At 38.6% G+C, this 23,795-nt stretch overlaps 1 protein-coding gene across 2 annotated transcripts in view; it reads right to left on the bottom strand.

The window, feature by feature from the left end:
- Positions 1-23,795, bottom strand: part of Arhgap10 (Rho GTPase activating protein 10) — a 286,545-nt gene that overhangs the window by 45,061 nt on the left and 217,689 nt on the right. For both annotated transcript variants that reach the window (XM_076865270.2, XM_076865269.2), the window contains one exon: positions 939-1,089. In XM_076865270.2, the coding sequence (XP_076721385.2) occupies positions 939-1,089 (151 nt within the window). The remainder of the gene's footprint in view (positions 1-938; positions 1,090-23,795) is intronic.

A 23,795-nucleotide genomic window follows, 5' to 3' on the forward strand; every position in this document is an offset into this window, starting at 1 on the left:
GAAAAATCATCCCATACATCCAAACCAATATGACCTCAGTAGTTCAAAAGGCGAATAAGTCAAAGATAGTTTTTAAATGTGTGGGGGAGTGGCTAGTTTCAGATTCAGGAAATGGCCTCAAAGTGGTTAGAGTCCCTTGACAAGAGTCAGTTTCAGGCCTACAGGTAAAAACTCAGGCTTTGGGACCAGGATTTTCTTGTTCTCCACAAAGAGAATCACATGATTACAAAGCACTAACTGGTGGCCGCGACATGGCTCAGTCTTGTTTGGCATGGAACATGGAAAAGTCTTATTTCCAGGCTCTCTTTAAAAACTGAGTGATCTAGCATTACTGAGACAATGTGGCGACATTGTAAGGATTAGCTGGGATAGGGAAGCTTGGATGGGTCCTGAGAATCACTATTTGCAAAGTCCCATTGCAGCCTAGTCCACTTGGGTCGATCTGCCACCTGCCATATAACAATTAAGAATTCTGCCTTAAGAGACAGCCAGGCAATTGGGGAAAGTAAGGTACAAGAGCCATGAAACCCCAGTGCCGTGGTGGCCTGTGCCTTTAATCTAGACACATTTCACATTAGACTCTTACCAGCTCCTCACATAAAAGATCTGCTTTAATTTTAGTTCCCCTCCCATTTGTCTCAGGGTTATGTAACCTCACAGGAGGTCACACAAGTCTCCCAAAAAAGAAATTTAAGCTGTCTTTTAAAAATAAAAAAAAAGAAAGAACCGTGCATAACAAAGACAAACACAGAACTGAAACTTGCATTTTTCTCCCTGACAAAACAGCTTCACCCTCCCTGTTAATCTCAAGAATTATAATCTTAAGGGAAAAATAAATGAAAACACAGAGGACAGAAAGCTGTGGCCTGCCCTGAGGACATCCGACATGCTATATTCTCAACGTGCTGGCAAGCAGAAAAATATAATGAAAGTCTTACCATCTTCCAGCTCGAGGCATAGATTATAAACAGCTACGGGTCTCTTGGTCCTCTGGCCTTGCCTCTTGGACTGCCTTGGTGGAGCGTTTGGGGGTGAAGCCGACAGGCAGATGGGCTCAGGAAATGTGGTGTCAGGCAAGGTCCGAAAAATCTGCCATCAAAGCATAAAAGACATCGGTTGTTGTCCATGAACAGAAACCTGTGTATTGCTACAGCAAACCAGCATCCAACAACATTTGATTTGGAATTCAGTCACAATAGAGCAAAGCCAAAATCCATTCCTTCAAAATTTGGGGACTAGGTCAGAAACCTTTTACTTTTTTTAATAGAAGATTTCAAAAGAAAAATTCTCATTAAATACAAACAGCAAACCATATTTCCAAATTTTCCAAATATTTCCAAATTTTCCCCTAACGCTAAGCAAAACAAATTATTTTTACCAGGAATAGACAACACCATAGCTCTCCATTCCTAAAGGAAGTAGCCAGTTTACAACATTAAAAACAAATATCCCATTAAATTTTCAGAGGGTTATATTTATGCCAAAATGCTGGTCTCGATTTTTTTCAAACTACACAAACAGAAACATCCGACTGCAAATAGTTTTTACACGTTTAAAAATAGCCTGTGCTTATGAAATTACCTTTCTGGATTCCTATTTACATTTTTCATAAAATGTTTTGTAGATTTTATTAATTCATTTAATCCCCTCCAACTTCTCTTAATAATTTCCCCTTCCATTGATGAAACCTAGAACATTAGCACCTTGATTTATGTACAGTGTGGTTCATAGATCAGCAACAATAACATTAATTAAAATGTGCTGCTTCTTTACTTAGCAATTTTTTTCCCTTTGGAGCAAAGTAATAAGTGCCATAAAGGAAAGTCTATCATACTGAAATGATTTATGATAGACCTTCCTTGGCTTCCAACAACACTGGACACCCTTCAGCCTTCAGAAAGAAATAAAATATATCAGAGCCATCCACCCAATAGACACTGCATCTGAGAACAGCTTACATTCCTCAGGTGGAATGGCAGAAAGCCATTCAGCCAGCTTATAACAAAACATAAACATAAAACTCATGATAAAAGGCACCTCACAAATAGCCCAGTGTTGTAAGGAAATAATCACTTATTCATTTAATGAAAACAGGCACATGACCTGTGATAAGAATGAAGGTATCACTTACACAGGGGCAGGATGTTTAAAGACTAATAATGATGGAGTTTTAATTGCACGATCTGAAAGTTCTCACCTAAAAACTATTATGTACCAATAAAAATAAGCAATTTTAACAGAGCATTTGCTTTATAGTACCACACTGCCCCCTCATGTGTAAATGGAATAAAAAAAATGCTATAAATTACTGTGGACAAATATTTGCTAGTGAAAATCTAATTTATTGCTCCAACTGATAACCTGTTAACACCATATTTCCACGGCAGCCATGTTCCAATAGGGCACTCCGGCAAATAGCAAATGACATCGGCCTTAAACATCCTCTGCTGCCTACACAACTGTCCGTGGCTACATTTACAGCCATCTGCCATTGTTCGAGTTAAAGAAAGCTGAGCAGTGGGAAAGTGAGGGAAATTCAATGAGAAGTAAGTGTGAACAGTGAAGGAGAGAGATGGCTACATACCCTGAAAGAAAATGGCACCTGTGACCAAACTCTTGGACTTATCTATGCTTGGCTTTTACAAACATGTCAGATGCCTCTAAGAGATAATCAGAATAGGAAACCAAATAATACACAGATCCAGGACATCCAAAACATCAGTAAGTCCTAGAAAAGTTAGCAGGACTTTCTGGAAGATCATGCTGAGATGGCACATGCTAACCTCTTCCTCCTCCTGCACTTTGGGATGGAAGTATCTGGGGAAAGGGTGCAGGGAGTGAGGTGTGGAGGTAGCTCCAGTCTGCAGAGCCAGGCTGTGCAGGACTGTGACTAACATTCCCAGGAGACTGATCCGAGTCCTTCCTGGTTCCTCAGTCCAGAACCCAGGACTGGATCCAAACTCGGCTGGTCTCCAGAAGACTCCAGGAGCTGTTTAGTTTACACCAGGATATCTGGGAATGGGGACTAGACTTTGGGTTATTGTGTTCTGTTTGGTTTACATTTTAAAGCTCCCAGGTCATTCTTTTGTGTAGCCAAGGCAAAGAAACACTGATTTGAACAGTCATTTCACAGCTGTCTTGGATTGCTGAAAGTCAAAATCAGAATACCAGAAAAATGATTTCAAAAAAAACTGTCACTGAGCATAATCAATTTGTTGGATCATCCCACGTTCTGGTTAGGCATACCATAGTTCAAAGATTCTAACCACCAACCACCACCCCAATATGGTCCGTATGCCATCAGCATCACAGAGAGCTACACTGTTCTGCAGATTAGTACAGGTAACTAAGTCACAGATGCTCCCTGGAGACAGTGCTGTCCTGGCTTTGAAGTGTCATCAGCTTAATCGTAATTCTTAACACAGTATGTAAGTTCTCATGTGTATGAGGAGGACATCACACCTACATCCTGAGCTATGATAGGGATTAAATAAGGTAATGCTTACAAAATATTCAGTGTAGGACTTGACAAACAGCAACCAGAATACATGGTACCTATCTATATTAGTGATATCATCACTTACAGGAAATAATAAAAACAATTCTGATCCTCATTATTCTGCTCACTACTTTTTTTTTAAGATCTTGAATATTCTCCAAATTCAATGATCTGAGCCAAATTATTCTATTCTAAAGTGTTCTGGAAAAGAACATGAAGCAGTGAGCTATAGAAAAGTAACAAATAGGGCATATTTCATGATCCCTAAGTCAGCTAGGACAAAAGGGGTGTTTTGTCTCTAAATTTTTAAGTTTATATATATATTTTTTTGTACTTAATACATTTAACATTTAATACCTATTGAGTGCAGACTTACTTAAAAGCACTTGGAACACTCTTAACACACTCTGAGGTAAAGTTCCATTCCCCACACTCCACCTAAGAAAAGTTCAAAACTTAACCAATCAGCTCAAGGCTCTCAACTGATTCCCAAGCCCTTGATGCCAAACTATTAAAAAATTATAGTTTATGACACAAACAAAATTTAATTGTTGCGGGGGGGCGGGGGATCACCAGCTGGTACTGTTTCACATCTGTTCAGAAAAAGTAGCACTGGGGAATGTGGTCACAGCCCACCAGGCTGCACCAGGCTTTTCCAGATGCTCTAGGAACACACAGCTTTCAGGTGTGTTCACCTCGTCTTCCAGCATTCTGTCGTCAACTCTAAAGTCTGTTTGTTTGGGTTTTTCTAAGCTATAAAGCTACATATTCTCTTAGGAATTTTCTCCAGCAATGATTTTAAAGGACACTCTTTTTACCTCTAGAACAAGGAGGAAACATTAAAACTATTAACTTTAAAATGTGCGCCCATTTTCTGGCAATCAAATTCTAGAAGTCAACCTTTAGCTTGCTTTGTTCTACACTGCCTAGATGTATGCCATCCCTAAAGTCAATAGAGTTCCCAGTTCTAGACTGCCCAGATGCAAATTCCTCTTATCATGCAGACCTCTGAGCTGCTGTCCTCTCCCCCGACTTCCTAGCATCCTGCCTCTCCCATTCCCTTTATTTGAGGGCAGATGAAAACATCTTAAGCAATACCAAGAAGACAGACATCAAGTCTATGCTAAACTTTTTTCTTTTCAGGGTAAAATCTTCACACATCTACCTATTCACAACAGAAGAAAAACTCAAGCCAAACAGCCTAATGACAAAAAACAGAACTCCATGCGTAGGTGTGTCAGGTAAGAAAGCGCCTGCTTCTTCAGGTCGCCGAAGAGTGCCAGCACAAACAGAAGTCTGGCACCGCTGCTCGCAGTCTCAGAATCCTCAGATGCAACACAATGGATGTACACGCCCATGGGACTCAGCCATATGTACACATCCCTTTGCAAACCCTTCATGCCCTGTCACCAGGGGCCTCATGTGGATACGACTACATCACTTTTGCCAGAAACACTTTGCAGAAGCAGAAAACAGGAAATAAGGATGGTCTCCAAAAATTCTGCACTGGTACCCAACTCAAACCTGCAGAATTTGATTCAACTGAATGAATTATTAGTGTGGATGAGGGAAATTAAAGGCAGATAAGGACATTGTTTTTTGCAAAAATATTCTACAAAAGAGTTCACTGGTCTTTGCTGTGATAAGAAGATTGTCAAGATGTTTGTGTACTCCTGGCATCTCTAAAAATGGCAAGTGCAATTTTTGGATACTTGCAATAAGTCCCCCCCCACCCCCGCCATACCAAGTCCCTGACTTCCAAAGATTTCAACCAGATTTCCTGACTCCACTGCACATGTCTCCGTCACTGGGTACACTGCCTATAATACCACCCAGGACTCCACTGCACATGTCTCCGTCACTGGGTACACTGCCTATAATACCACCCAGTCATATTAAGCCCCATTCATCTTATGTCCTCACACAACTATGACCACCATAAGCAGACAGGGGTGGATCCAGAAGATAGCTGGAATTCAATTCAAACTCACTAAAGCAAACTTTTAACAAAAGAAAGAATGATGGAAAATCAAACATTCAATCTTATTTCTAAAAGGCATAATTACAAAGTGGTTGAATATTACTTCTAGTTTCAGAGTCTACAATGTGTTTAGACAAATATGCATCACTTTGGGGTTGTGCAACTAAGTTGGCTCCAAGGTAACCTGAACTTGTATTGACGACCTCACTTCAGAGTTTAGATACTACGTCAACATTACAGAGACCATTGAAAATCTGTTTCTAACTGTCTGTCCTTGAGTCAGCACTACCCCTTGACTAAATATGGGTCTATTCTGGAACATGTCACTAAAATTGATAATAGAGACTGACAGCGAAATACCAGTTGGGTTGAGGCTTGAGGCTGGAAAGATTTGTGTTGGTTCTATTTCATTACAACTCAAAATTTCATAGCTGGAAAGTATCATGGATATCACTTTGGCCAACCCCTTTATTTCACAGTTAAGCAAGCTGAGGCTAAAGATTTGCTCATACTCATACCACTAGACAGTGCCCGACTCAGGTCCTACCAGACCAGGGCTTCAATGTCAACCACTTCTTGTCTTATTGGCTCAGACCCTTTCTCTCCAACAAAGCATGCTTCACGCATGTACAGCTGACCCTCTGAACCCATGGGTACCATATCCATGGATCCAATCCACTGTAGAGGGAAAATATTCAGGGAAAAAAAAATTGCCACTATACTAAACATGTACATTTTTGACATTATTCCTTAAACTGTACAATATAACTATTTATATATCATTTATATTGTAATAGGTCTCATAAGTAAAAGAGATTGTTAAAACTGCACAGGAAAATGTGTGCATATTATATGTAAATATGACACCATTTTATAAAAGGGACTTGAACATACATGGATTTTGGTACCTTGGGGGATCGTGGAACCAATCCCCCATGAATGCCAAGGGAGAATGTGCTTTGTCTTCTGAGGAGACCTTGTTCAACTGGTACAATTCCTCAAAGAGCTTTTATATGTACTTTAGGTCCCTGGGACAGAAAGTCCAGTGTGTTAAGAATCCTGTTTGGATTCTTGTTGACACCTGTCAGTAGGGGCCCTTTCCACTGTCACAGGAGATTGGAGAGGGACAGCCAGGAAGTTAGAGAAGGAAGAACAAGGGACATTCCTATTCCTATAGTCATTCATCTCACAGACCCATGATTTGGAAAAATAACTTCAGGTTTGAAATTTACAACTTAAAAAAAAAATAAAAATAAGAAAGAACAAAGAGCAGCGCACACTTTTTGGAATGTAAAAAGTTGGTAGAGTTCTCGTTTTCCTTTCCAATTTTTTAGGTTTAACAGACATTTTCAAACCCATGCCCAAGTCCCAGGAGAAACTTACTTCTGTAGCATTCACACAATAGTGACACTGACTTTAGTTTTTATCTTAGAGGTTTGTAAACAACTTTTATCAATCAGACTTTTTACAATGGCATAAACTCCAGAACTGCCTACTCAAAACATAGGCATTTTCGGTGACATAAGCTAGGGTGCCCTGTCAGTGTTTAATAAAGACCAGAGAAGGAAATTGTAATAAATAGCCGATAATATGCTGAAAACCAAACAGCAATTTTCACAAGCTAAAATTTTTCTCCTAATCTATACAAGGAAACCTCTCCATATTAAGCCAAAGCCACATCACTCTTATACACATGGTAAGAACATACATTCCCAATTACAAAATGTTCTTTTCTGATTTGCAAATCTTTTAAGAACACTCCAGGTGCAATTTTAGCCATTTGCACCTGCAAACATTTGGGAAGCGAAGCAGACACTTTCCAAAGTCAGAAGAAGCCACTTTCCTAAACACAGCTGCATCTTTGGCTTTCATAACCCAGAAGTGTCTACAAATATCCTTCCCAGAGCAAAAAGTGAATGCCTAGCTAGAGTGCTTCCTCAGTGCATCCTTTGCTCACTTGCAAACTAGAACTTCACATTTCAGCAGTGAAGGTCTAGGATAGACATGCTCTACATCAACCATCAGGCATGCTGATGGTTGTCCTTCCTCCTTCAGTTCTGGTTACAACCTCTCTTGAGGTTCATTCTTCTTTTTCATTCTCTTTCTAGGCCTTAAGGCTCTCTTGGAAGCCACTGGGTCTTGACAGCAGCACAGATGATGGAACACAGGCAGCCTACCATTTGCAGCCCCAAAGTCCTGGGGGACCCCAAGGAGAGAAAACCCCCAATCTCCAGTCTCTTGTGAGCTCTGATAAAAAGAACTGTCTTCAAGTGTCACTTGAGAAACTTTCAATTAAGTAGAAGGAAATACATTGAGAACTGACTGACCCATCACCTCACACAACTGTCAAGGTGACCCATATTTTCCTTTAGGTATACAACCCACGAAATTTTGGTCATTTAGGTCCAGGGTGGAATAATTAGTTCCCCAGAAAGAAAAACTAAGCCATGGAACTATTAATTCTCCAAAAGGAAATGTCTGAATTTTAATCACAGTGAAGAAAACATGTGCTGAGGGCACATATAGGTATCTGTCAGAAACCTTCTCTAAGTACATATGCCTGCTGCTATGGTCCACATATTTAAGATATAATACAACACTCATTTCTGCCACCAATAAAATGCCTTAAAGCAAGACCACGTTCTGAACGTGGTCAACAGCGGTACTTTACAGGAGTTTGCACTGGTGTGGGAGTGGAATGGAATATCACAGGTCTTTTAAATTAATCTCCATGTCTACAATTTATGGGAATAATTAGACTTTTCTTTTTTAAAATAAAACCCTATTTATATCACAAAGGTGATAACTAATATACATTACATGCCTTGTAGAAATGTTCAAAAATGCAAAAGAACTCTTAAAAGAAGATTAAAAACCACCCACTATCCCACACAGAAATATTTTAAAATTTTGTTGGCTATTCCTCAGGGTCTTTTTTTCCTTTGTGATATTTTGTCTCAAAGAATAACATGGCTAATCAATTCTGTATAACTATATAAAGAACTCAGGCTCCTAGAGTTACCAGTGACCAATCCCTAATTATACCTGAGATGTGATTCTGCTATATACATCTATAAAGACTAAGCTTTGGGGCAAGATTTGATTTCTAAATATTTTAGGACTCAGCTAGACTTTATCATCCACTTAGGGGTTTTAAAAATATTCATGAATATATTTAAAAAATATTCCAAACAGCTCACCATTCCAATCCTTGCTCCTGCCAACCTACCTGTATGGAAAACTTACACATCCAGGAACCAGATACCAGCCTCCCCTTTCATGTAAACACATGACTCATTTTAAAAAGTCTCAAATATGATGCAAAGTATAAACTTTACCTAGTTCCTGAACCTCCAGAGAAATGACAGCTACGCTTAGATTCTTTGCCTGTTCAGCACTTTGGAGCTCGCTGCTGCTCTATCATAGTAGCTATGTTTGAAGAGCAAAAGGGAATATTTTGCTCAACGGACCTTATCTCACCCATGTCTAGGACCAGCTTTGACACAAAGATTTCAAACACCATTAGGGGTGAACTGGAGCATTGTTAAGGTACCTTCCTTTAGCTGGAAGGAAAGAGAACAGTCAGAATAAAACAGTCACAGAACCACAGAGGAGAACAAAAGTTCTTCATCTGAACTGCTGTTAACATCCTAATAATCCAGCGTCTGGCACTCACATCAATGGCTCACACATGCTTACCTTTGTCTTGAGAAACAGTTCAAGACGCCAACACTGTTATCATTATCAGTAGATAATCATATTAAGATGTTCACATAATTTAAATCCCAGCTAATAATTGTAGAAGAGGCAACAGTCAATGTTCAAACTCAAGTGAGAGTTTGCTGAGTAGAATTTTCAAGGGAAATCTGCTAATGGATCACTAATTACAAAGAGAAAATAGGTATATTTACAATCAAGAAATCTAGCACCATCTGTGGCAGTTTTGAAACATGACCACAAATTCTTTGACACTTTTTTTTTTTTTTTTAATCTGGGGTGGCATCAGCCCCTCACTTGCACTGTCTGAATCTGTACAATCATAATAACGAAACTGGTTCTTTTACAACAGTAAATTTGGAGTCTTTAGCTACACTATGATAAATAAGCAGAAAACCACCTTCACCGATAATTAAACAAGCCAGTATCAAGTGCTTCCTGTATGATGCCCAAAGAATCAACGTCATTTATATACCTCCCTAAAATACATAGTCAATCTCATCATGAATACCCAAATGAAACATCATTTTATAAAACAATTTCCCTTTCCACTTCAAAAGTGCCAATGTCATGAAAGACAAAGACTCAGAAACTACTTGAAAGTGAAGGAGACTACAGAGACATTACAATTATTAAACCCAATGCATCATCCTAGGTTAGACTCCAGACTGGGGAGATTTTTCTATAAGGATATCATTGGAGGACAGGTGAAATATGAACATGGACTGCCACACTGAAGCAGTGTTACTCAGACATTTATGCACCTACCAACCACCTAGAGGACTTACTAAAAAACAGATTCTGAGCTCAGGAAATAAAATCAGAATTAATAAATGTAATGACATCAAATTAAAAAGTTTCTGCCCACAAAAAGAAACAATTAAGAGTGTGAATAAAAAGCCTATGGAGTGGGAGAAAATCTTTGGTAGCTACTCTTTCAACAGAGGAATAATACCCAAATCATAAAGAACTAAAAAATGCTTAGCACCAAAAGAATAAGTCCAATTAATAAATGGGCAAATGAACTATACAGTCATTTCTCAAAAGAAGTAGTATAAAGGGAGAACAAATATATGAAAAAAAATATCCAACATCTTTAGCAATTAAGGAAATGCAAATCAAAACAACACAGAGATTTCATTTCACTCCATCTAGAATGGCAGGCATCAAGAATACAAATAGTAATAAATGCTGGTGAGGATATGGAGAAAAATAAATACTTACACATTGAGGGTGGGACTGTAAGTTAGTACAACCACTATGGAGACCCACATGAAAGTTCCTTGAAAGACTAGGCATGGAAACATATGACCCAGCCACACCACTCCTTTATCCAACCCTAAAGAACTAAATCCAGCATACTATAACGATACGTGCAACCATGTGTTCATAGCAGCACAATTCACATAGACAAGTTATGGAATCAGCCTAGGTCTCTTTCAACAAATGAATGTACAGAACAGCAGGGGACAGGGATTGTGGGAGGAAAGGTGGGAAAGGGGAAGTATGGGATTATTAATAAGACCAAATTACGCTAAGTGCAGATTCACGTATGCCACAATGAAGATTATATATAATTAATTCATCGACTAAAGAATGCATATTCGCATTTAACACACCTGTAGCAGGGCCCAATAATCTTCTTTACTTCTAAAAAAAACTTCCCAGTTAATTAAATGTCAATGTGTTGGATTACGAGCCACATCTGGAGTCATGGTTGATAACAATATTGCATCCACATCAAATTTCCAGAATTTGTCCTTGATTTTAGGAGACACATGCTCAAGTATTTAGGCATGAAGGGTCATGATGCAAGGGAACTTAGTCTCAAGTATCTCAACAGCAAGAGCAATAAGGATTGTTCTATGTAGGGAATACAAATGTTTACTGAAGTTTTCTGTTAGCCTAAAATTTTCCTAAGAAAAACTTGAAAAAGAAAAGGTGTGCAAGTTATATGAACAGCCACACAAGGTAGAAAATTTACTTCAATGATACAAATGAGGAAAAAACAGATGGGTAAAGAGATTAAATAACCAGTACACGATCATATATATTACTAGTAAAGAGTTCCAAGGTCATAAAGTTAAACAGAATGTTCGTTGCTATTAAAATACACTGTGGCCTTGGGAGAAAAACTTAACTTCTCTAAGGCCTCAGTTTGCTGAGAGTTACACCAGACCAGATGGGTTGTGGCACCTCTGACATCATGCTCTTAACCCAGGTGCCACCTTCAAACGCCATACTCCTCCTCACAGGCCTTATTAGGACTTCATGCTCCCTCTACTTCCATGGCAGAATAAAAGGAGAATGGCAAACATTTATAAAAACTGTACCGTAAAACTAAGACCAAACCACAGAGATCTCTGAAGTTTTGAATTAGTTAACTATAGGAAATGTCATATCAAAAATTTTTGATATTACAGTTTAGGGGTAGAGTGCTTGCCTACCTAGCATGTGCAAGACCCTGGGTTCAAGCTCCAGAACCACCAAAAGAAAAAAAGAAAATTAAGCACACATTCATTCTAAGAAATAGTATGCCCCCGTTTCACATACCAGAAACTTAGGGTTTACAAGAGCAGACTTGAAAATTTATTATGAAAGGAATGGTGACCACCTAGAAAGGACAACCCCAAACCAGCACAGGTTCACCAGGAACATGCAAGTTAACTTCTGTTGGTACAGGGTTTCCAGGTAGGGAAACAAACCAAAATTCTGTGAATGGAGATTCCAACAAGGCCTTTAAAAGTGTCATTCATGATATCCTTATAAATAAAAGTGAAGAAATACAGTAAGGATCAGATCATCTTAACATTTTTCATTTCAGGACCTTTTTACATTGTTAAAACTTGTTGAGGACCCCAAAGAATTTTTGTATATAAATTACATTTATTAACTTTAACTCTGAAACTGAAAACAAATTTTTGAAAATATATTCATTAATTAAAAATAAAGCTATCATTAGCCAAGTGCAGTGGCACATGCCTATAATCCCAGCAGCTCAGGAGGCTGAGGCAGGAAGATTGCAAGTTCAAAGCCAGCATCAACAATTTACCAAGGTGCTAAGCAACTAACTCAGTGAGACCCTGTCTCTAATAAAATACAAAATAGGGTTGAGGATGTGGCTCAGTGGTCGATTGCCCCTGAGTTCAATCCCTGGAACCCCGCCCCCCCTTGCAACAAAAATAAAATAAATAAAGCTATCAGATCTTACTGTCTTTCAAAATGATGTGCTATTATTGCAAAGACAGACATGAAGATGAGTGACACATAAGACTAGAAAACTATATCCACAAGTATTTGATTTTTTTATTTTAATTTGTTATGTAAAGCAGCAGAATGCATTACAATTCATATTACATATATAGAGCACAATTTTTCATATCTCTGCTTGTATACAAAGTATATTCACACCATTCATGTTTCTTCATACACGTACTTAGGATAGTGATGTCCACACCTCATTCTACCTTACCCCCTCTCCCCTACCTAAGAGCCTGCCTAATCATCCCATGCTACCCCTCCCAATGTTCAAAACATTAACAATATTTTTTTATGAAACATAACTATTTTCTAAAACAAGAATAATTTAGTGGGAAGAATGGCATTGTTTAATACTTTGTGGATCTCTTTCCTGTTTGACCTACTGGAAGAGAGCTGCATTCTCCTATCTGCTTCTGCATTCAACATGCCACACCATGTCCAGACAATGCCACTCTGCAACTGAAGAGCAAAAAAGGCAGTTATCATAAAAATAGCATTGACCTCACAGACTCCTACAAGGATCTCGGGGAATATCCAGTTCACACCTGTTGGATCCTCAACTTAGATGCCAATAGTATTAGCTGATTATCAAGATTACAGATATCATCCCCAAAGGACCCTCTTCAGTAGAGAAACATCCAGATGAAGGCTTCACAATCTCCGCACTACTGACATTTAGGCCTAATATTCCATTGTAGAGTAACTGCATTGTGAGGTGTTCAGCACCCTTCCTGGCCTCCAGATACCAACAGCAACCCCAGAACCAGTCCTAACAACCAAAACACGTCTCCATATCATGTTTGGGCCCCTTAGGGGCCAAACTGCTCATGGTTGAGATCCACCACCCTAAACCTTGAGAAATGTTTCTAGAAGTTCGCCTCAGGGCTCTAGTTCAGTATTTATTAGCACTGGCCTGGTTTCCATTCAGACGACATGAAACTGGGGACACACTGAATAATTTCCTAAGCAAGAAATGTGTCCAAAAAGCTTTCAACAGACCAGCAAAAGATCCAATGGGGGAAAATGTTTTTTAACAAGCAGCTATACAAGAACAGTATGGGAGATGTGTGCCTCAGGGGTAGAAAGGAGAAAGTCAACAAGGACAGGAAGCCCGGAACCAGGCCCCTGTAAGTCGTGATTGGCAGCTTGATATGTTTTTAGACAGAAATGAAGCAGACCTTAGAGGAAGAGGCTAACCATTGCTGCTCCTTCTCCACTGGCCCACACTCAGGGTTACACGCAATTCTGCAACGAGAGGGACACTGAGAAACAGAAGTGGATTCAAAAAGTGTGCCCAGGAAGGTGGGAAGTTCAAAGCTGAGTTATAAACCTCAAGGAACTAGAAAGAAATCCAGCAAGCCACAGTACTGATAATTTCTAACTTATAAAAATGGCATCACATAGAAGAGGCATAGCCTTTTATTCGGGCCCAGAGGTTAAAGCCAGGGATAATGGACTGAGAATATAAGTTATTTGTCCACTGAACACACGAGAAGGGTTGAAAAACAACAAACCAAAAATAACTTCTGAATTGTTGAAATGACACAACCCTTGGGCAAGTTAGTTTGGGAGAGAGTAGCTTCAGGATCACCAAAGTTTTACAACTAAGGCTGGGAGCTTTTAAAGAGGTTCATATATGTGTGCAACACTTCAAAACATTGACCCATGAGATCTGAGAGCCAGAAAATACATACCTGTCCCCAAAAGATAATCTCACCAAGCTATTTGAACCAAGTGACTCACTCTTCTCACTAGGGAGCAATCCCATCAAGTCGATCAGTCACCCTTTTCAGCAATGGAGGGTAACCCTCCCCTGACCTTTGATAAATACCCTATGTATCACTGGAACCTGAGCTCCTCCTCTTCTGATTATATCCACAGATGACAGTGTCAACATGCTGGAGAGGTGACCCTGATTGTTTTAGGAAGGGATTAATTCCATCTTCATTGTCTTTTTTTTTCTTTTCCAATTTTCTCTTTCCAAAACAACAACAACAACAACAAAAAAAAAAAAGACCCTGTCAGATGCTAACAAGTACATGAAAAGGTTTTGCAAACTGCGACCATTTCATTATGCATATTCATTATAAAATAAAGGTGGGCAAACACCCACCACAGTAAGCTTGGCCCAGACCTGCCTCGCTGTCCTGCACAGGAGCTTGGGCCCAAGGTAGGCCTAGGTCCACCCGGTCACCAGCAGATAGCGGTTGTTTGGTGTAGGACTTCCTCCCACCAGAGCTCAGGCTGGCCAGACCCGCCTCGATAACCTGCTCAGGTACCAGCACCCAGGATAGGCCCAGGTCCATCCCACCACCAGCAGATACCCACCAGAGCTCAGGCTCGACCCAGATCCGCATGCTGACCTGTGTGGGAGCCAGGGCCAAGGGTAAGGTTTTGTTAGCCCAACACCACCACCACCCGGGAGCCCAGGTGTAACCCACTTCCATCTTGAGACACTGCAGTCATTCCCATAGCCTTCCCCATGCAGTAGCCTCTACCTTGAGACAAAAGACAGGGCTTAGAAGCAGCTGTATCTTGGAGCAGGCATCCCAAAGCCAGTGTAAGCCCGCCCTTTCAGCCCCATCACTGAAAGATATTGGATCCACCTTGGGGCACCTCCACTGCTATCTCAAGTTATATCCTGTTATTGCTGCCACCTCCTATAGTTGCAGTAGCATCCATCCTGGGACACAGGAAGGGTCTGAAAGCCCAACACCAAGGTGAGGTACAGATAATCTGCACAGAAACTTTAAGATTATAGGGTAGAAACTGTAATACCTCAGATCCACACTGCAAAAAAGGAAATTACATATACAATGAATAAACAAGGGAGAAGAGTACCCTAAACAAACCAAGACACTACAATAACGGAAGCCATGGACAGCAAAGTTGATGCAATGTCAGAGGATGAGTTCAGAATGTTCATAATTAAAATGATCTGTGAATTAAAGAATGACCTAAAGGAGCAAATACAGGAAAAAATTGATCACTCAAACAAAGAGATAAGAGAGCAACTACAGACAACGATTGATGACACCAACAAACAGATAAGGGAGCAAATACAGGCATCCATTGATCACAATAACAAAGAGATAAGGGAGCAAACACAGGTAGCAAAAGATTACTTCAAGAAAGAGATGGAGATTCTAAGAAAAAAATCCCAATAAACCAAATATAAAACTCAATAGAAAGTATCACTAACAGACTAGATCACTTGGAAGACAGAACGCCCAATAATGAAGACAAAGTATATAATCTGGAAAAAAAAGTTGACTGCACAGTGAAGATGGTAAGGAACCATGAGCATCAAAAGACCAAATCTAAGAGTTATTGGGACAGAGAAAGGCACAGAGTTTCAAACCAAAGGAATGCACAATCTCTTCAGTGAGATAATATCAGAAAAATTCCCAAGCATAAAGAATGATTTGGAAAATGAAATACAAGAAGCTTATGGGACACCAAATGTACAAAATTACAACAGATCTACACCAAGGCACTTACAATGCAAATGCCTAGCATACAGAATAAGGAGAGAATCTTAAAGGATGCAAGAGAGAGGAATCAGATCACATATAGGGGAGATCAATTCGTATCTCGGCAGATTTTTCAACCCAGATTTTCAAAGCTAGGAGATCCTGGAACAGCATATACCAAGCTCTAAAAGAAAATGAATGCCAACCAAGAGTCTCATATCCAGCAAAATTAAGCTTTGAATTTGATGATGAAATAAAAACCTATGATAAATAAAAGTTAAGAGAATTTATAGAGAGCCTGCACTATAGAACATCCTCAGCAAAATATTCCATGAAGAGGATTTGAAAAACAAAGAAAATCAGCAAAAGGAGGTATTACACTAAAGGAAAAACTAATCAAAGGAGAAACCAAGTCAAGTTAAATACCAAAATAAACAAAAATAGCTGGCAATACAAATCATGTTTCAATAATAACCCTGAATGTTAATGACCTAAACTCACCAATCAAAAGACATAGACTGGCAGATTGGATTAAAAAAAAAAAGAAAGAAAAGACCCAAGAATATGCTGCCTCCAAAAGACTCATCTCACAGGAAAAGACATCCACAGACTGAAGGTGAAAGGTTGGGAAAAATCATACCACTCACATGGGCTATGAAAGCAAGCAGGGGTTTCCATACTCATATCAACTAAAGTAGACTTCAATCCAAAGTTAATCAAAAGGGATAAAGAAAGGTATTTTATACTGCTTAAGGGAACAATTTATCAACAAGACATAACAATAATAAATATATATGCCCCAAACAATGGAGTGTCTACGTTCATCAATCATCATCAACAATCTCTTCTCAAATTGAAGAGTCAAATAGACCACAACACAATAATTCTGGATGACTTTAACACACCTCTTTCACCACTGGATAGATCTTCCAAACAAACGTTGAACAAAGAAACTATATAACTCAATATAAGCTAGACTTAACTGACATATATAGATATATCCTTCAATGAGCAAATTTACTGTCTTCTCAGCAGCACATGGATCCTTCTCTACAATAGATCATATATTATGCCACAAAACAACTCTAAACAAATATAAAAAAGTAGAGATACTACCCTGCATTCTATGAGATCATAATGGAATGAAATTAGAAATCAATGATAAAATAAAAAGTAAAACACCCAGAGACTAAATAATAGGCTACTGAATGAACAATGAGTTGCAAAATATATCAAGGAAGAGACTAAAAAATTCTTAGAGGTGAATGAGAAAAAAGATATAACACATCAAAAAAATATCTGGGGCACTATAAAGGCAGTACTAAAGCGAAAGTTCATTACATGCAGTTCATTCTTTAAAAGAAGAAAAAGGTCAACAAATAAATGACTTAACATTACATCTCAAAGCCCTAGAAAAAGAATAAATCAACACCAAAAGCAGGGGAAAACAGGAAATACTTAAAATCAGAGTTGAAATCAATGATATTGAAACAAAAGAAAAAAAATGATTCTTTGAAAAAATTATATAAATTGACAAACCTTTAGCCATGCTAATGAAGAGAAGGAGAGAGAAAAATAACTAACATACATGATTGAAAAAGGAAATATCACAACAGATGCTACAGAAATACAAAAGATAATTAGAAATTATTTTGAAAACTTGTATTCCAATAAAATAGAAAACATCAAAGGCATCAACAAATTTCTAGAGTCATATGATTTACCCAAATTGAATAAGATAATATGCACAATTTAAACAGATCAACTTCAAGAGATGAAATAGAAGATGCCATCAGAAGCCTACCAACCAAGAAAAGCCCAGGACTGGATGGATACACAGCTGAGTTCTACAAGACTTTTAAAGAAAAACTAATATCAATACTCCTCAATTTATTTCAGGAAATAGAAAAATAGGGAGCACTTCCAAACTCATTCTATGAGGCCAATATCACTCTGATTCCAAAACCAGGCAAAGACACATCAAAAAAAGAAAACTTCAGACCAATCTCTAATGATACAAAAATTCTCAATAAAATTCTGGCAAATCGAATATAAAAACATATCAAAAAGATAGTACACCACGATCAGGTGGGGTTCATCCCAGGGTTGCAAGGTTGGTTCAACATATGCAAATCAATAAACATAATTCATCACATCAATAAACTTAAAAATAAGAACCATATAATCATCTCAATAGATGCAGAGAAAGTATTCAACAAAGTACAGCATCCCTTCATGTTCAAAATACTAGAAAAACTAGGGATAACAGGAAGATATCTCAACATCGATAAAGCTATCTATGCTAAGCCCCAAGCCAACATCATTCTAAATGGAGAAAAACTGAAACCATTCCCTCTAAAAACTGGAACAAGACATGGATGCCCTCTTTCACCATTTCTATTTTACATAGTTCTTGAAACAATGGTCAGAGCAATTAGACGAAAGAAATCAAAGGGATATGGATAAAGAAGAACTCAAATTAGCACCATTTGCCAACAATACGATTCCATATCTAGAAGACCCAAAAAATTCCACCAGAAAACTTCTAGAACTAGTAAATGAATTCATCAAAGTAGCAGGATACAAAATCAACACCCATAAATTAAAAGCATTTCTATAAATCAGTGACAAATCCTCTGAAAGGGAAATGAGGAAAACTACCCTGTTTACAATAGCCTCAAAAACAAAACAAACAAACAAAAAAAAAAAACTTGGGAATCAACCTAACAAAAGAGGTGAAAAACCTCTATAGTGAAAACTACAGAAAACTAAAGAAAGAAATTAAAAAAGACCTTAGAAGATGGAAATATCTACCTTCTTCTTGGATAGGCAGAATAATATTGTTAAAATGCCCATACTACCAAAAGCACTATACAGATTTCATGCAATTCCAATCAAAATCCTAATGACATTCCTCATTGAAATAGAAAAAGCAGTCATGAAATTCATCTGGAAAAATAAGAGACCCAGAATAGCTAAAGCAATCCTTAGCAAGAAAAGTTAAGTAGGTGGCATCTATACCAGACCTTAAACTATCCTACAGAGCAATAGTAACAAAAACAGCATGGTATTGGCACCAAAACTGACTTGTAAACCAATGATACAGAATAGAGGACACAGAGACTAACCCACACAATTACAATTATATTAGAAAAAGGCATCAAAACATACATTGGACAAAAGATAGCCTCTTCAACAAATGATGCTAAGAAAACTGGAAATTTGTATACAATAAAATGAAATTAAACCCCTAACTCATCATGCACAAAACTCAACTCAAAGTGGATCAAGGACCTAGGAATTAAACCAGAGACCCTGCATCTAATAGAAGAAAAAGTAGGTCACAATCTCCATATTGGATTAGGCCCTACTTCCTTAATAAGACTCCTGTACCACAAGAATTAAAATCAAGAATCAATAAATGGGATGGATTCAAACTAAAAAGCTTCTTCTCAGCAAAAGAAACAATCAGTAAGGTGAATAGAGAGCCTACAGCTTGGGAGCAAATTTTTACCACACACATCAGATAGAGCACTAATCTCTAGGGTATATAAAGAACTCAAAAACACCAAAAAAGAAAAAAAAAAAAAAAAAAAAACCACCCAAGTAACCCAATCAATAAATGGGCCAAGGAACTAAACAAACACTTCTCAGAAGAGGATATACAATCAATCAACAAATATATGAAAAAATGTTCAACATCTCTAGCAATTAGAGAAATGCAAATCAAAACTAAGATTTCATCTCACTCCAGTCAGAATGGCAGCTATTAAGAATATAAACAATAATAAGTGTTGGCAAGGATATGGGGGGAAAAGGTACACTCATGCATTACTGGTGGGATTGCAAATTGGTGCAGCCAATATGGAAAGCAGTATGGAGAATCCTTGGAAAACTGGGAAATGGAACCACCATTTGACCCAGCTATCCTACTTTTTGGTCTATACCCAAAGGACTTTAAAAAACAGCGTACTATAGGGACACAACCACATCAATGTTTATAGCAGCACAATTCACAATAGCTAAGCTGTAGAACCAACCTAGATGCCCTTCAATAGATGAAGGGATAAAGAAAACGTGGTGCACATCCACAGTGGCATATTACTCAGCATTAAAACAGAATAAAAGCATGACATTTGCAGGTAAATGGATGGAATTGAAGAATATAATGCCAGGTGAAGTTAGCCAATCCCCAAAAACAAAATGCCGAATATTTCCTCTGATTTAAGGCTGCTGATTCATAATGAAGAGGGGAGGGGGAATGGAATGGGAGGATTAGATGAAGTCCAGATAGGGCAAAGGGGAAAACAGGAGAAAGGGGGCATGGGGGTAGGAAAGATGGTGGAATGAGATGGACACATCATTACCCTAAGTACATCTATGAAGACACGAATGGTGTGACTCTACTTTGTGTACAACCAGAGATATGAAAAATTGTGCTCTATATGCGTAATATGAATTGTAACACATTCTACTGTCACATATAATAAAAAAATGAAAAAAAAATCAACAAAAGTTAAAATAAATAAATAAAGGTACACTTTATCGGCCTCCTGAACACTAACCTCTAACATTTTCCACACACGTAGAAAGTTCTGTCCAAGAGTACAATGATTAGGCTTGAAGTCCACTTAGTCCCAGAGCACCGACACCCATTTTAATCTTATTTTCCTACATTCTATTATGCGAAAATACATGAACCAAGAAAAACTACTCAGGTATAACAATTCTACTGAGTATAGGCCAGAAAGCTCTGCTAAGAAGCATGTGCACTGGGAAAAACTACAGAAGAATGGGAGGGCAGGTAGAAATCTTAGCCCAGTGGCTGAAGCTCTAAAACTGCTGCCTCTCTGGTGAGAACAATGTAAGGGGATAATTAATGACCTGTCAGATCCTGGGCTGTGCTTTCAGGTCCAGAATTTTTATTGTATAAAAAGATGCAGATAACAAGGCTGTTCTCTAAGTACATAACCTTTAAAAGTATTCTTGTGTCCCCCCAGAAGAACACTCCTCTGAAGTAAATAGGGAAATGATTCACAAAACCAAAATGCTTTTTGAAATACTGAGATGCATCTTCTTTCGATTGCTGCACGACAGATCTCTTGAATACTCAGTAGTGTCAAACTGCCAATTATGCTCATAATTTTCTGGCTTATGAATTTGGACATGGCATAGCAGGAAGGATCGGCCTTAGAGATGGTTAGGACACAGTGACAGGTGAGTTGGTTTCCTGGGCTCTCTGAGGTTTGGGATGACCAACAAGATCTTTCTTATGTCCAAAGTGTTTTCTGTGTCTGATGCACTGGACGGAAAGGTTAGAATAGGGGGCGTTGACTAGGCTCTCTCCCCCTCTTCCCTCTACACAGGCTTCCTCAGGACTGGGCAGCCTCAGGGGAGCTGGACATCTGACATGGCAGCTAGTTTTCCACACAAACAATGTTTCAAAACGAATGGAGCAGAAGCTTCCAGTCTCTTTGGGCAATAGCTAAGATCTGCCACAGTTCAGTGGTCAGAGCAGTTTCAGGGTCCACCCATGTCAATGGAAGGAGATGTAGACCCCTACAGCTCTACGTGAGGAACGCCAGAGAATCCTTGGCCATCCTAAATCTACCACAGTGAGACACATGTATTTCATTTTTTCACTTAAGTTTATATTAATTATATGCAATATATATAAATTTTGTATACACACACACACACATATATATACACACACACACACTTATACATACACACACCCGTCCAGAAAATAATTTGGATATAAGCAAAGTAACCATTTTGAAAATAACTTCAAGATATAAATGCTTCTCAATAAACACAACTTTCTAAACATAAACAGGCCACATACACAATATTTCTCTCATCGTTGCTTCAAGTTTTTGTCACCTAAAGACAAGACAGCCACACAAGGACATTGTTCATCTGAGAGAAAGGACACAGAAGAATGGAAGGAGCTCAGACTCAGGGAATGGACTGTCACAAGTTCCTGCAACTGAAACCTGGTCTCTTCAGCAATTGCCAGTTCTAGCCAACAGACTAGTCAAACTGCGACTATTTTTATACTGAAATACAGAACTAGAATATTTGTTTATTCTGTGACATGACCTTAAATATTTAGTGGTCACCTCTGTTTTTATAGCCAATGAAAAGAACCACAAATAGGTCAATCTGATAAGCCTGCTAATGGTGGTTTTTTTTTTTTAATACACCCAAAGTGTCACAAAGTCCATTTACTGAAGCCTCTCCCCACAAACACCGAGAACACTCTTTCTACCAGCAAACCACTGTCAATGGTTTAACTGCTTTTAAGAAAATTTTTCAAAAATTGTCTGTGCATATGCCAACATGTGTGTATGATTCTACGTAGGTATTTTAACACTCAAAGGGTCATAATACAGATACAGTTGCACCCATGAATTCTTCACTGCCCATTCAAATATTAACTGAATGCCTACTAGGGGACATGTTGAGTTTAAACACTAGGAATAAATGAAGTACAAAGACCCTGGGGCAGAAATAAGTCTGGCATGTTCCAGGAATACCTAAGAGGCCAGTGTGACTGGAGTGTAATAAATGAGGGCATGAATGGAAAGTTGGAACAGTAAGTGGCCAGAGATTTTTTAATTTAATTCAGAGTGAGACCTGATGCCAGTACCTTGGAGACTGTTCAACTTCAGTGTATTAGTTTTCTATTGCTGCATAACAAATCACCACAAACTCAGTGGCTAAAAATGACGCACTTACCGAGATGGTATTGTGGGTTTCAAGCTGTATCTAAAGCAGCTATCAATTGCCTCCCATTTCCAAAGGCCAGGAGTCCAGGCACGGCTCAGTTGGGGGCCCTGCTCATGGAAACCTCAGCTCATAAAGCATCTACCAGGCCACCTTCTGGAAGTTGCTCTAGGGACCAATCTGCTTGCCCAAACTCACTCAGGTTGTCAGCAAAAGTCACTTCTTTGTGCTGTGGGACTAAGGGTTGGAGGCTCCTGCAGTCCTCTGCCCGCTCCCCTTGGCCGTTCACAGCATGGTGCTGTCTCCAGGCCAGTGGGCAAACTTCTCTCCAGTCTGATAAGATCAAATCTTATAGAACAAAACAGTCTCACTTGTCATGCCATACTGATTAGAATCAAGTAACACATCCCTATCCCTAGACAATGGCCTGGATCACTGGGGGTCACCTTGAACATATTTGCTATATTTACAAGTCTATCTCATTTTTTAAAATTATTTTATTGGTTTATAATAATTATAACTTTAGGATTTTTTTTGAAATAATTATAAACGCATAGAGTATAATTTGCTCCAGTCAAATCCCCAGTACTTACCCTTACCTCCTACCTTCCCTGTTCCTTTTGCTTTACTCTACCCATCCTTCCATTTACATTTTTTAAATTAGTGTCTTGTGGATACATCTAATGCTGAGATTCACTGTAATATATTCAGATATGTACATTGGATAGTTAGTTCAGATTAATTCCATTGTTCTCCCCTTATCTTGTCCCTCCTCTCCCTCTTCCAATCCCCTTTCTCTACCTGATCTTTTATTTTGATGGAATCCCTTCTCCATTTCTTTCTCCTCCCCAATATTAAACTAGCTTCCACATATTGGATAAAACATTTGACCTTTGACCTTGAGTCTCTTATTTCACTTAGCATTATAGTTTCCAGTTCCATCCGTTTACCAGAATGACATAATTTCATTTTTTCATGGCTGAGTTAATACTCCACTGTGTACATATACCACATTTCCTTTATCTACTCATCTATTTAAGAGCTCCAAGTTGGGTATTGTTAATTATGCTGCTATAAACATTGATGTGGCTGCAACCCTATACTATGCCGTTTTTAGATCTTTCAGATATAT

This window comes from Callospermophilus lateralis, chromosome 8 (genome assembly GCF_048772815.1).
Source record: "Callospermophilus lateralis isolate mCalLat2 chromosome 8, mCalLat2.hap1, whole genome shotgun sequence".
Lineage (NCBI taxonomy): Eukaryota > Metazoa > Chordata > Mammalia > Rodentia > Sciuridae > Callospermophilus > Callospermophilus lateralis.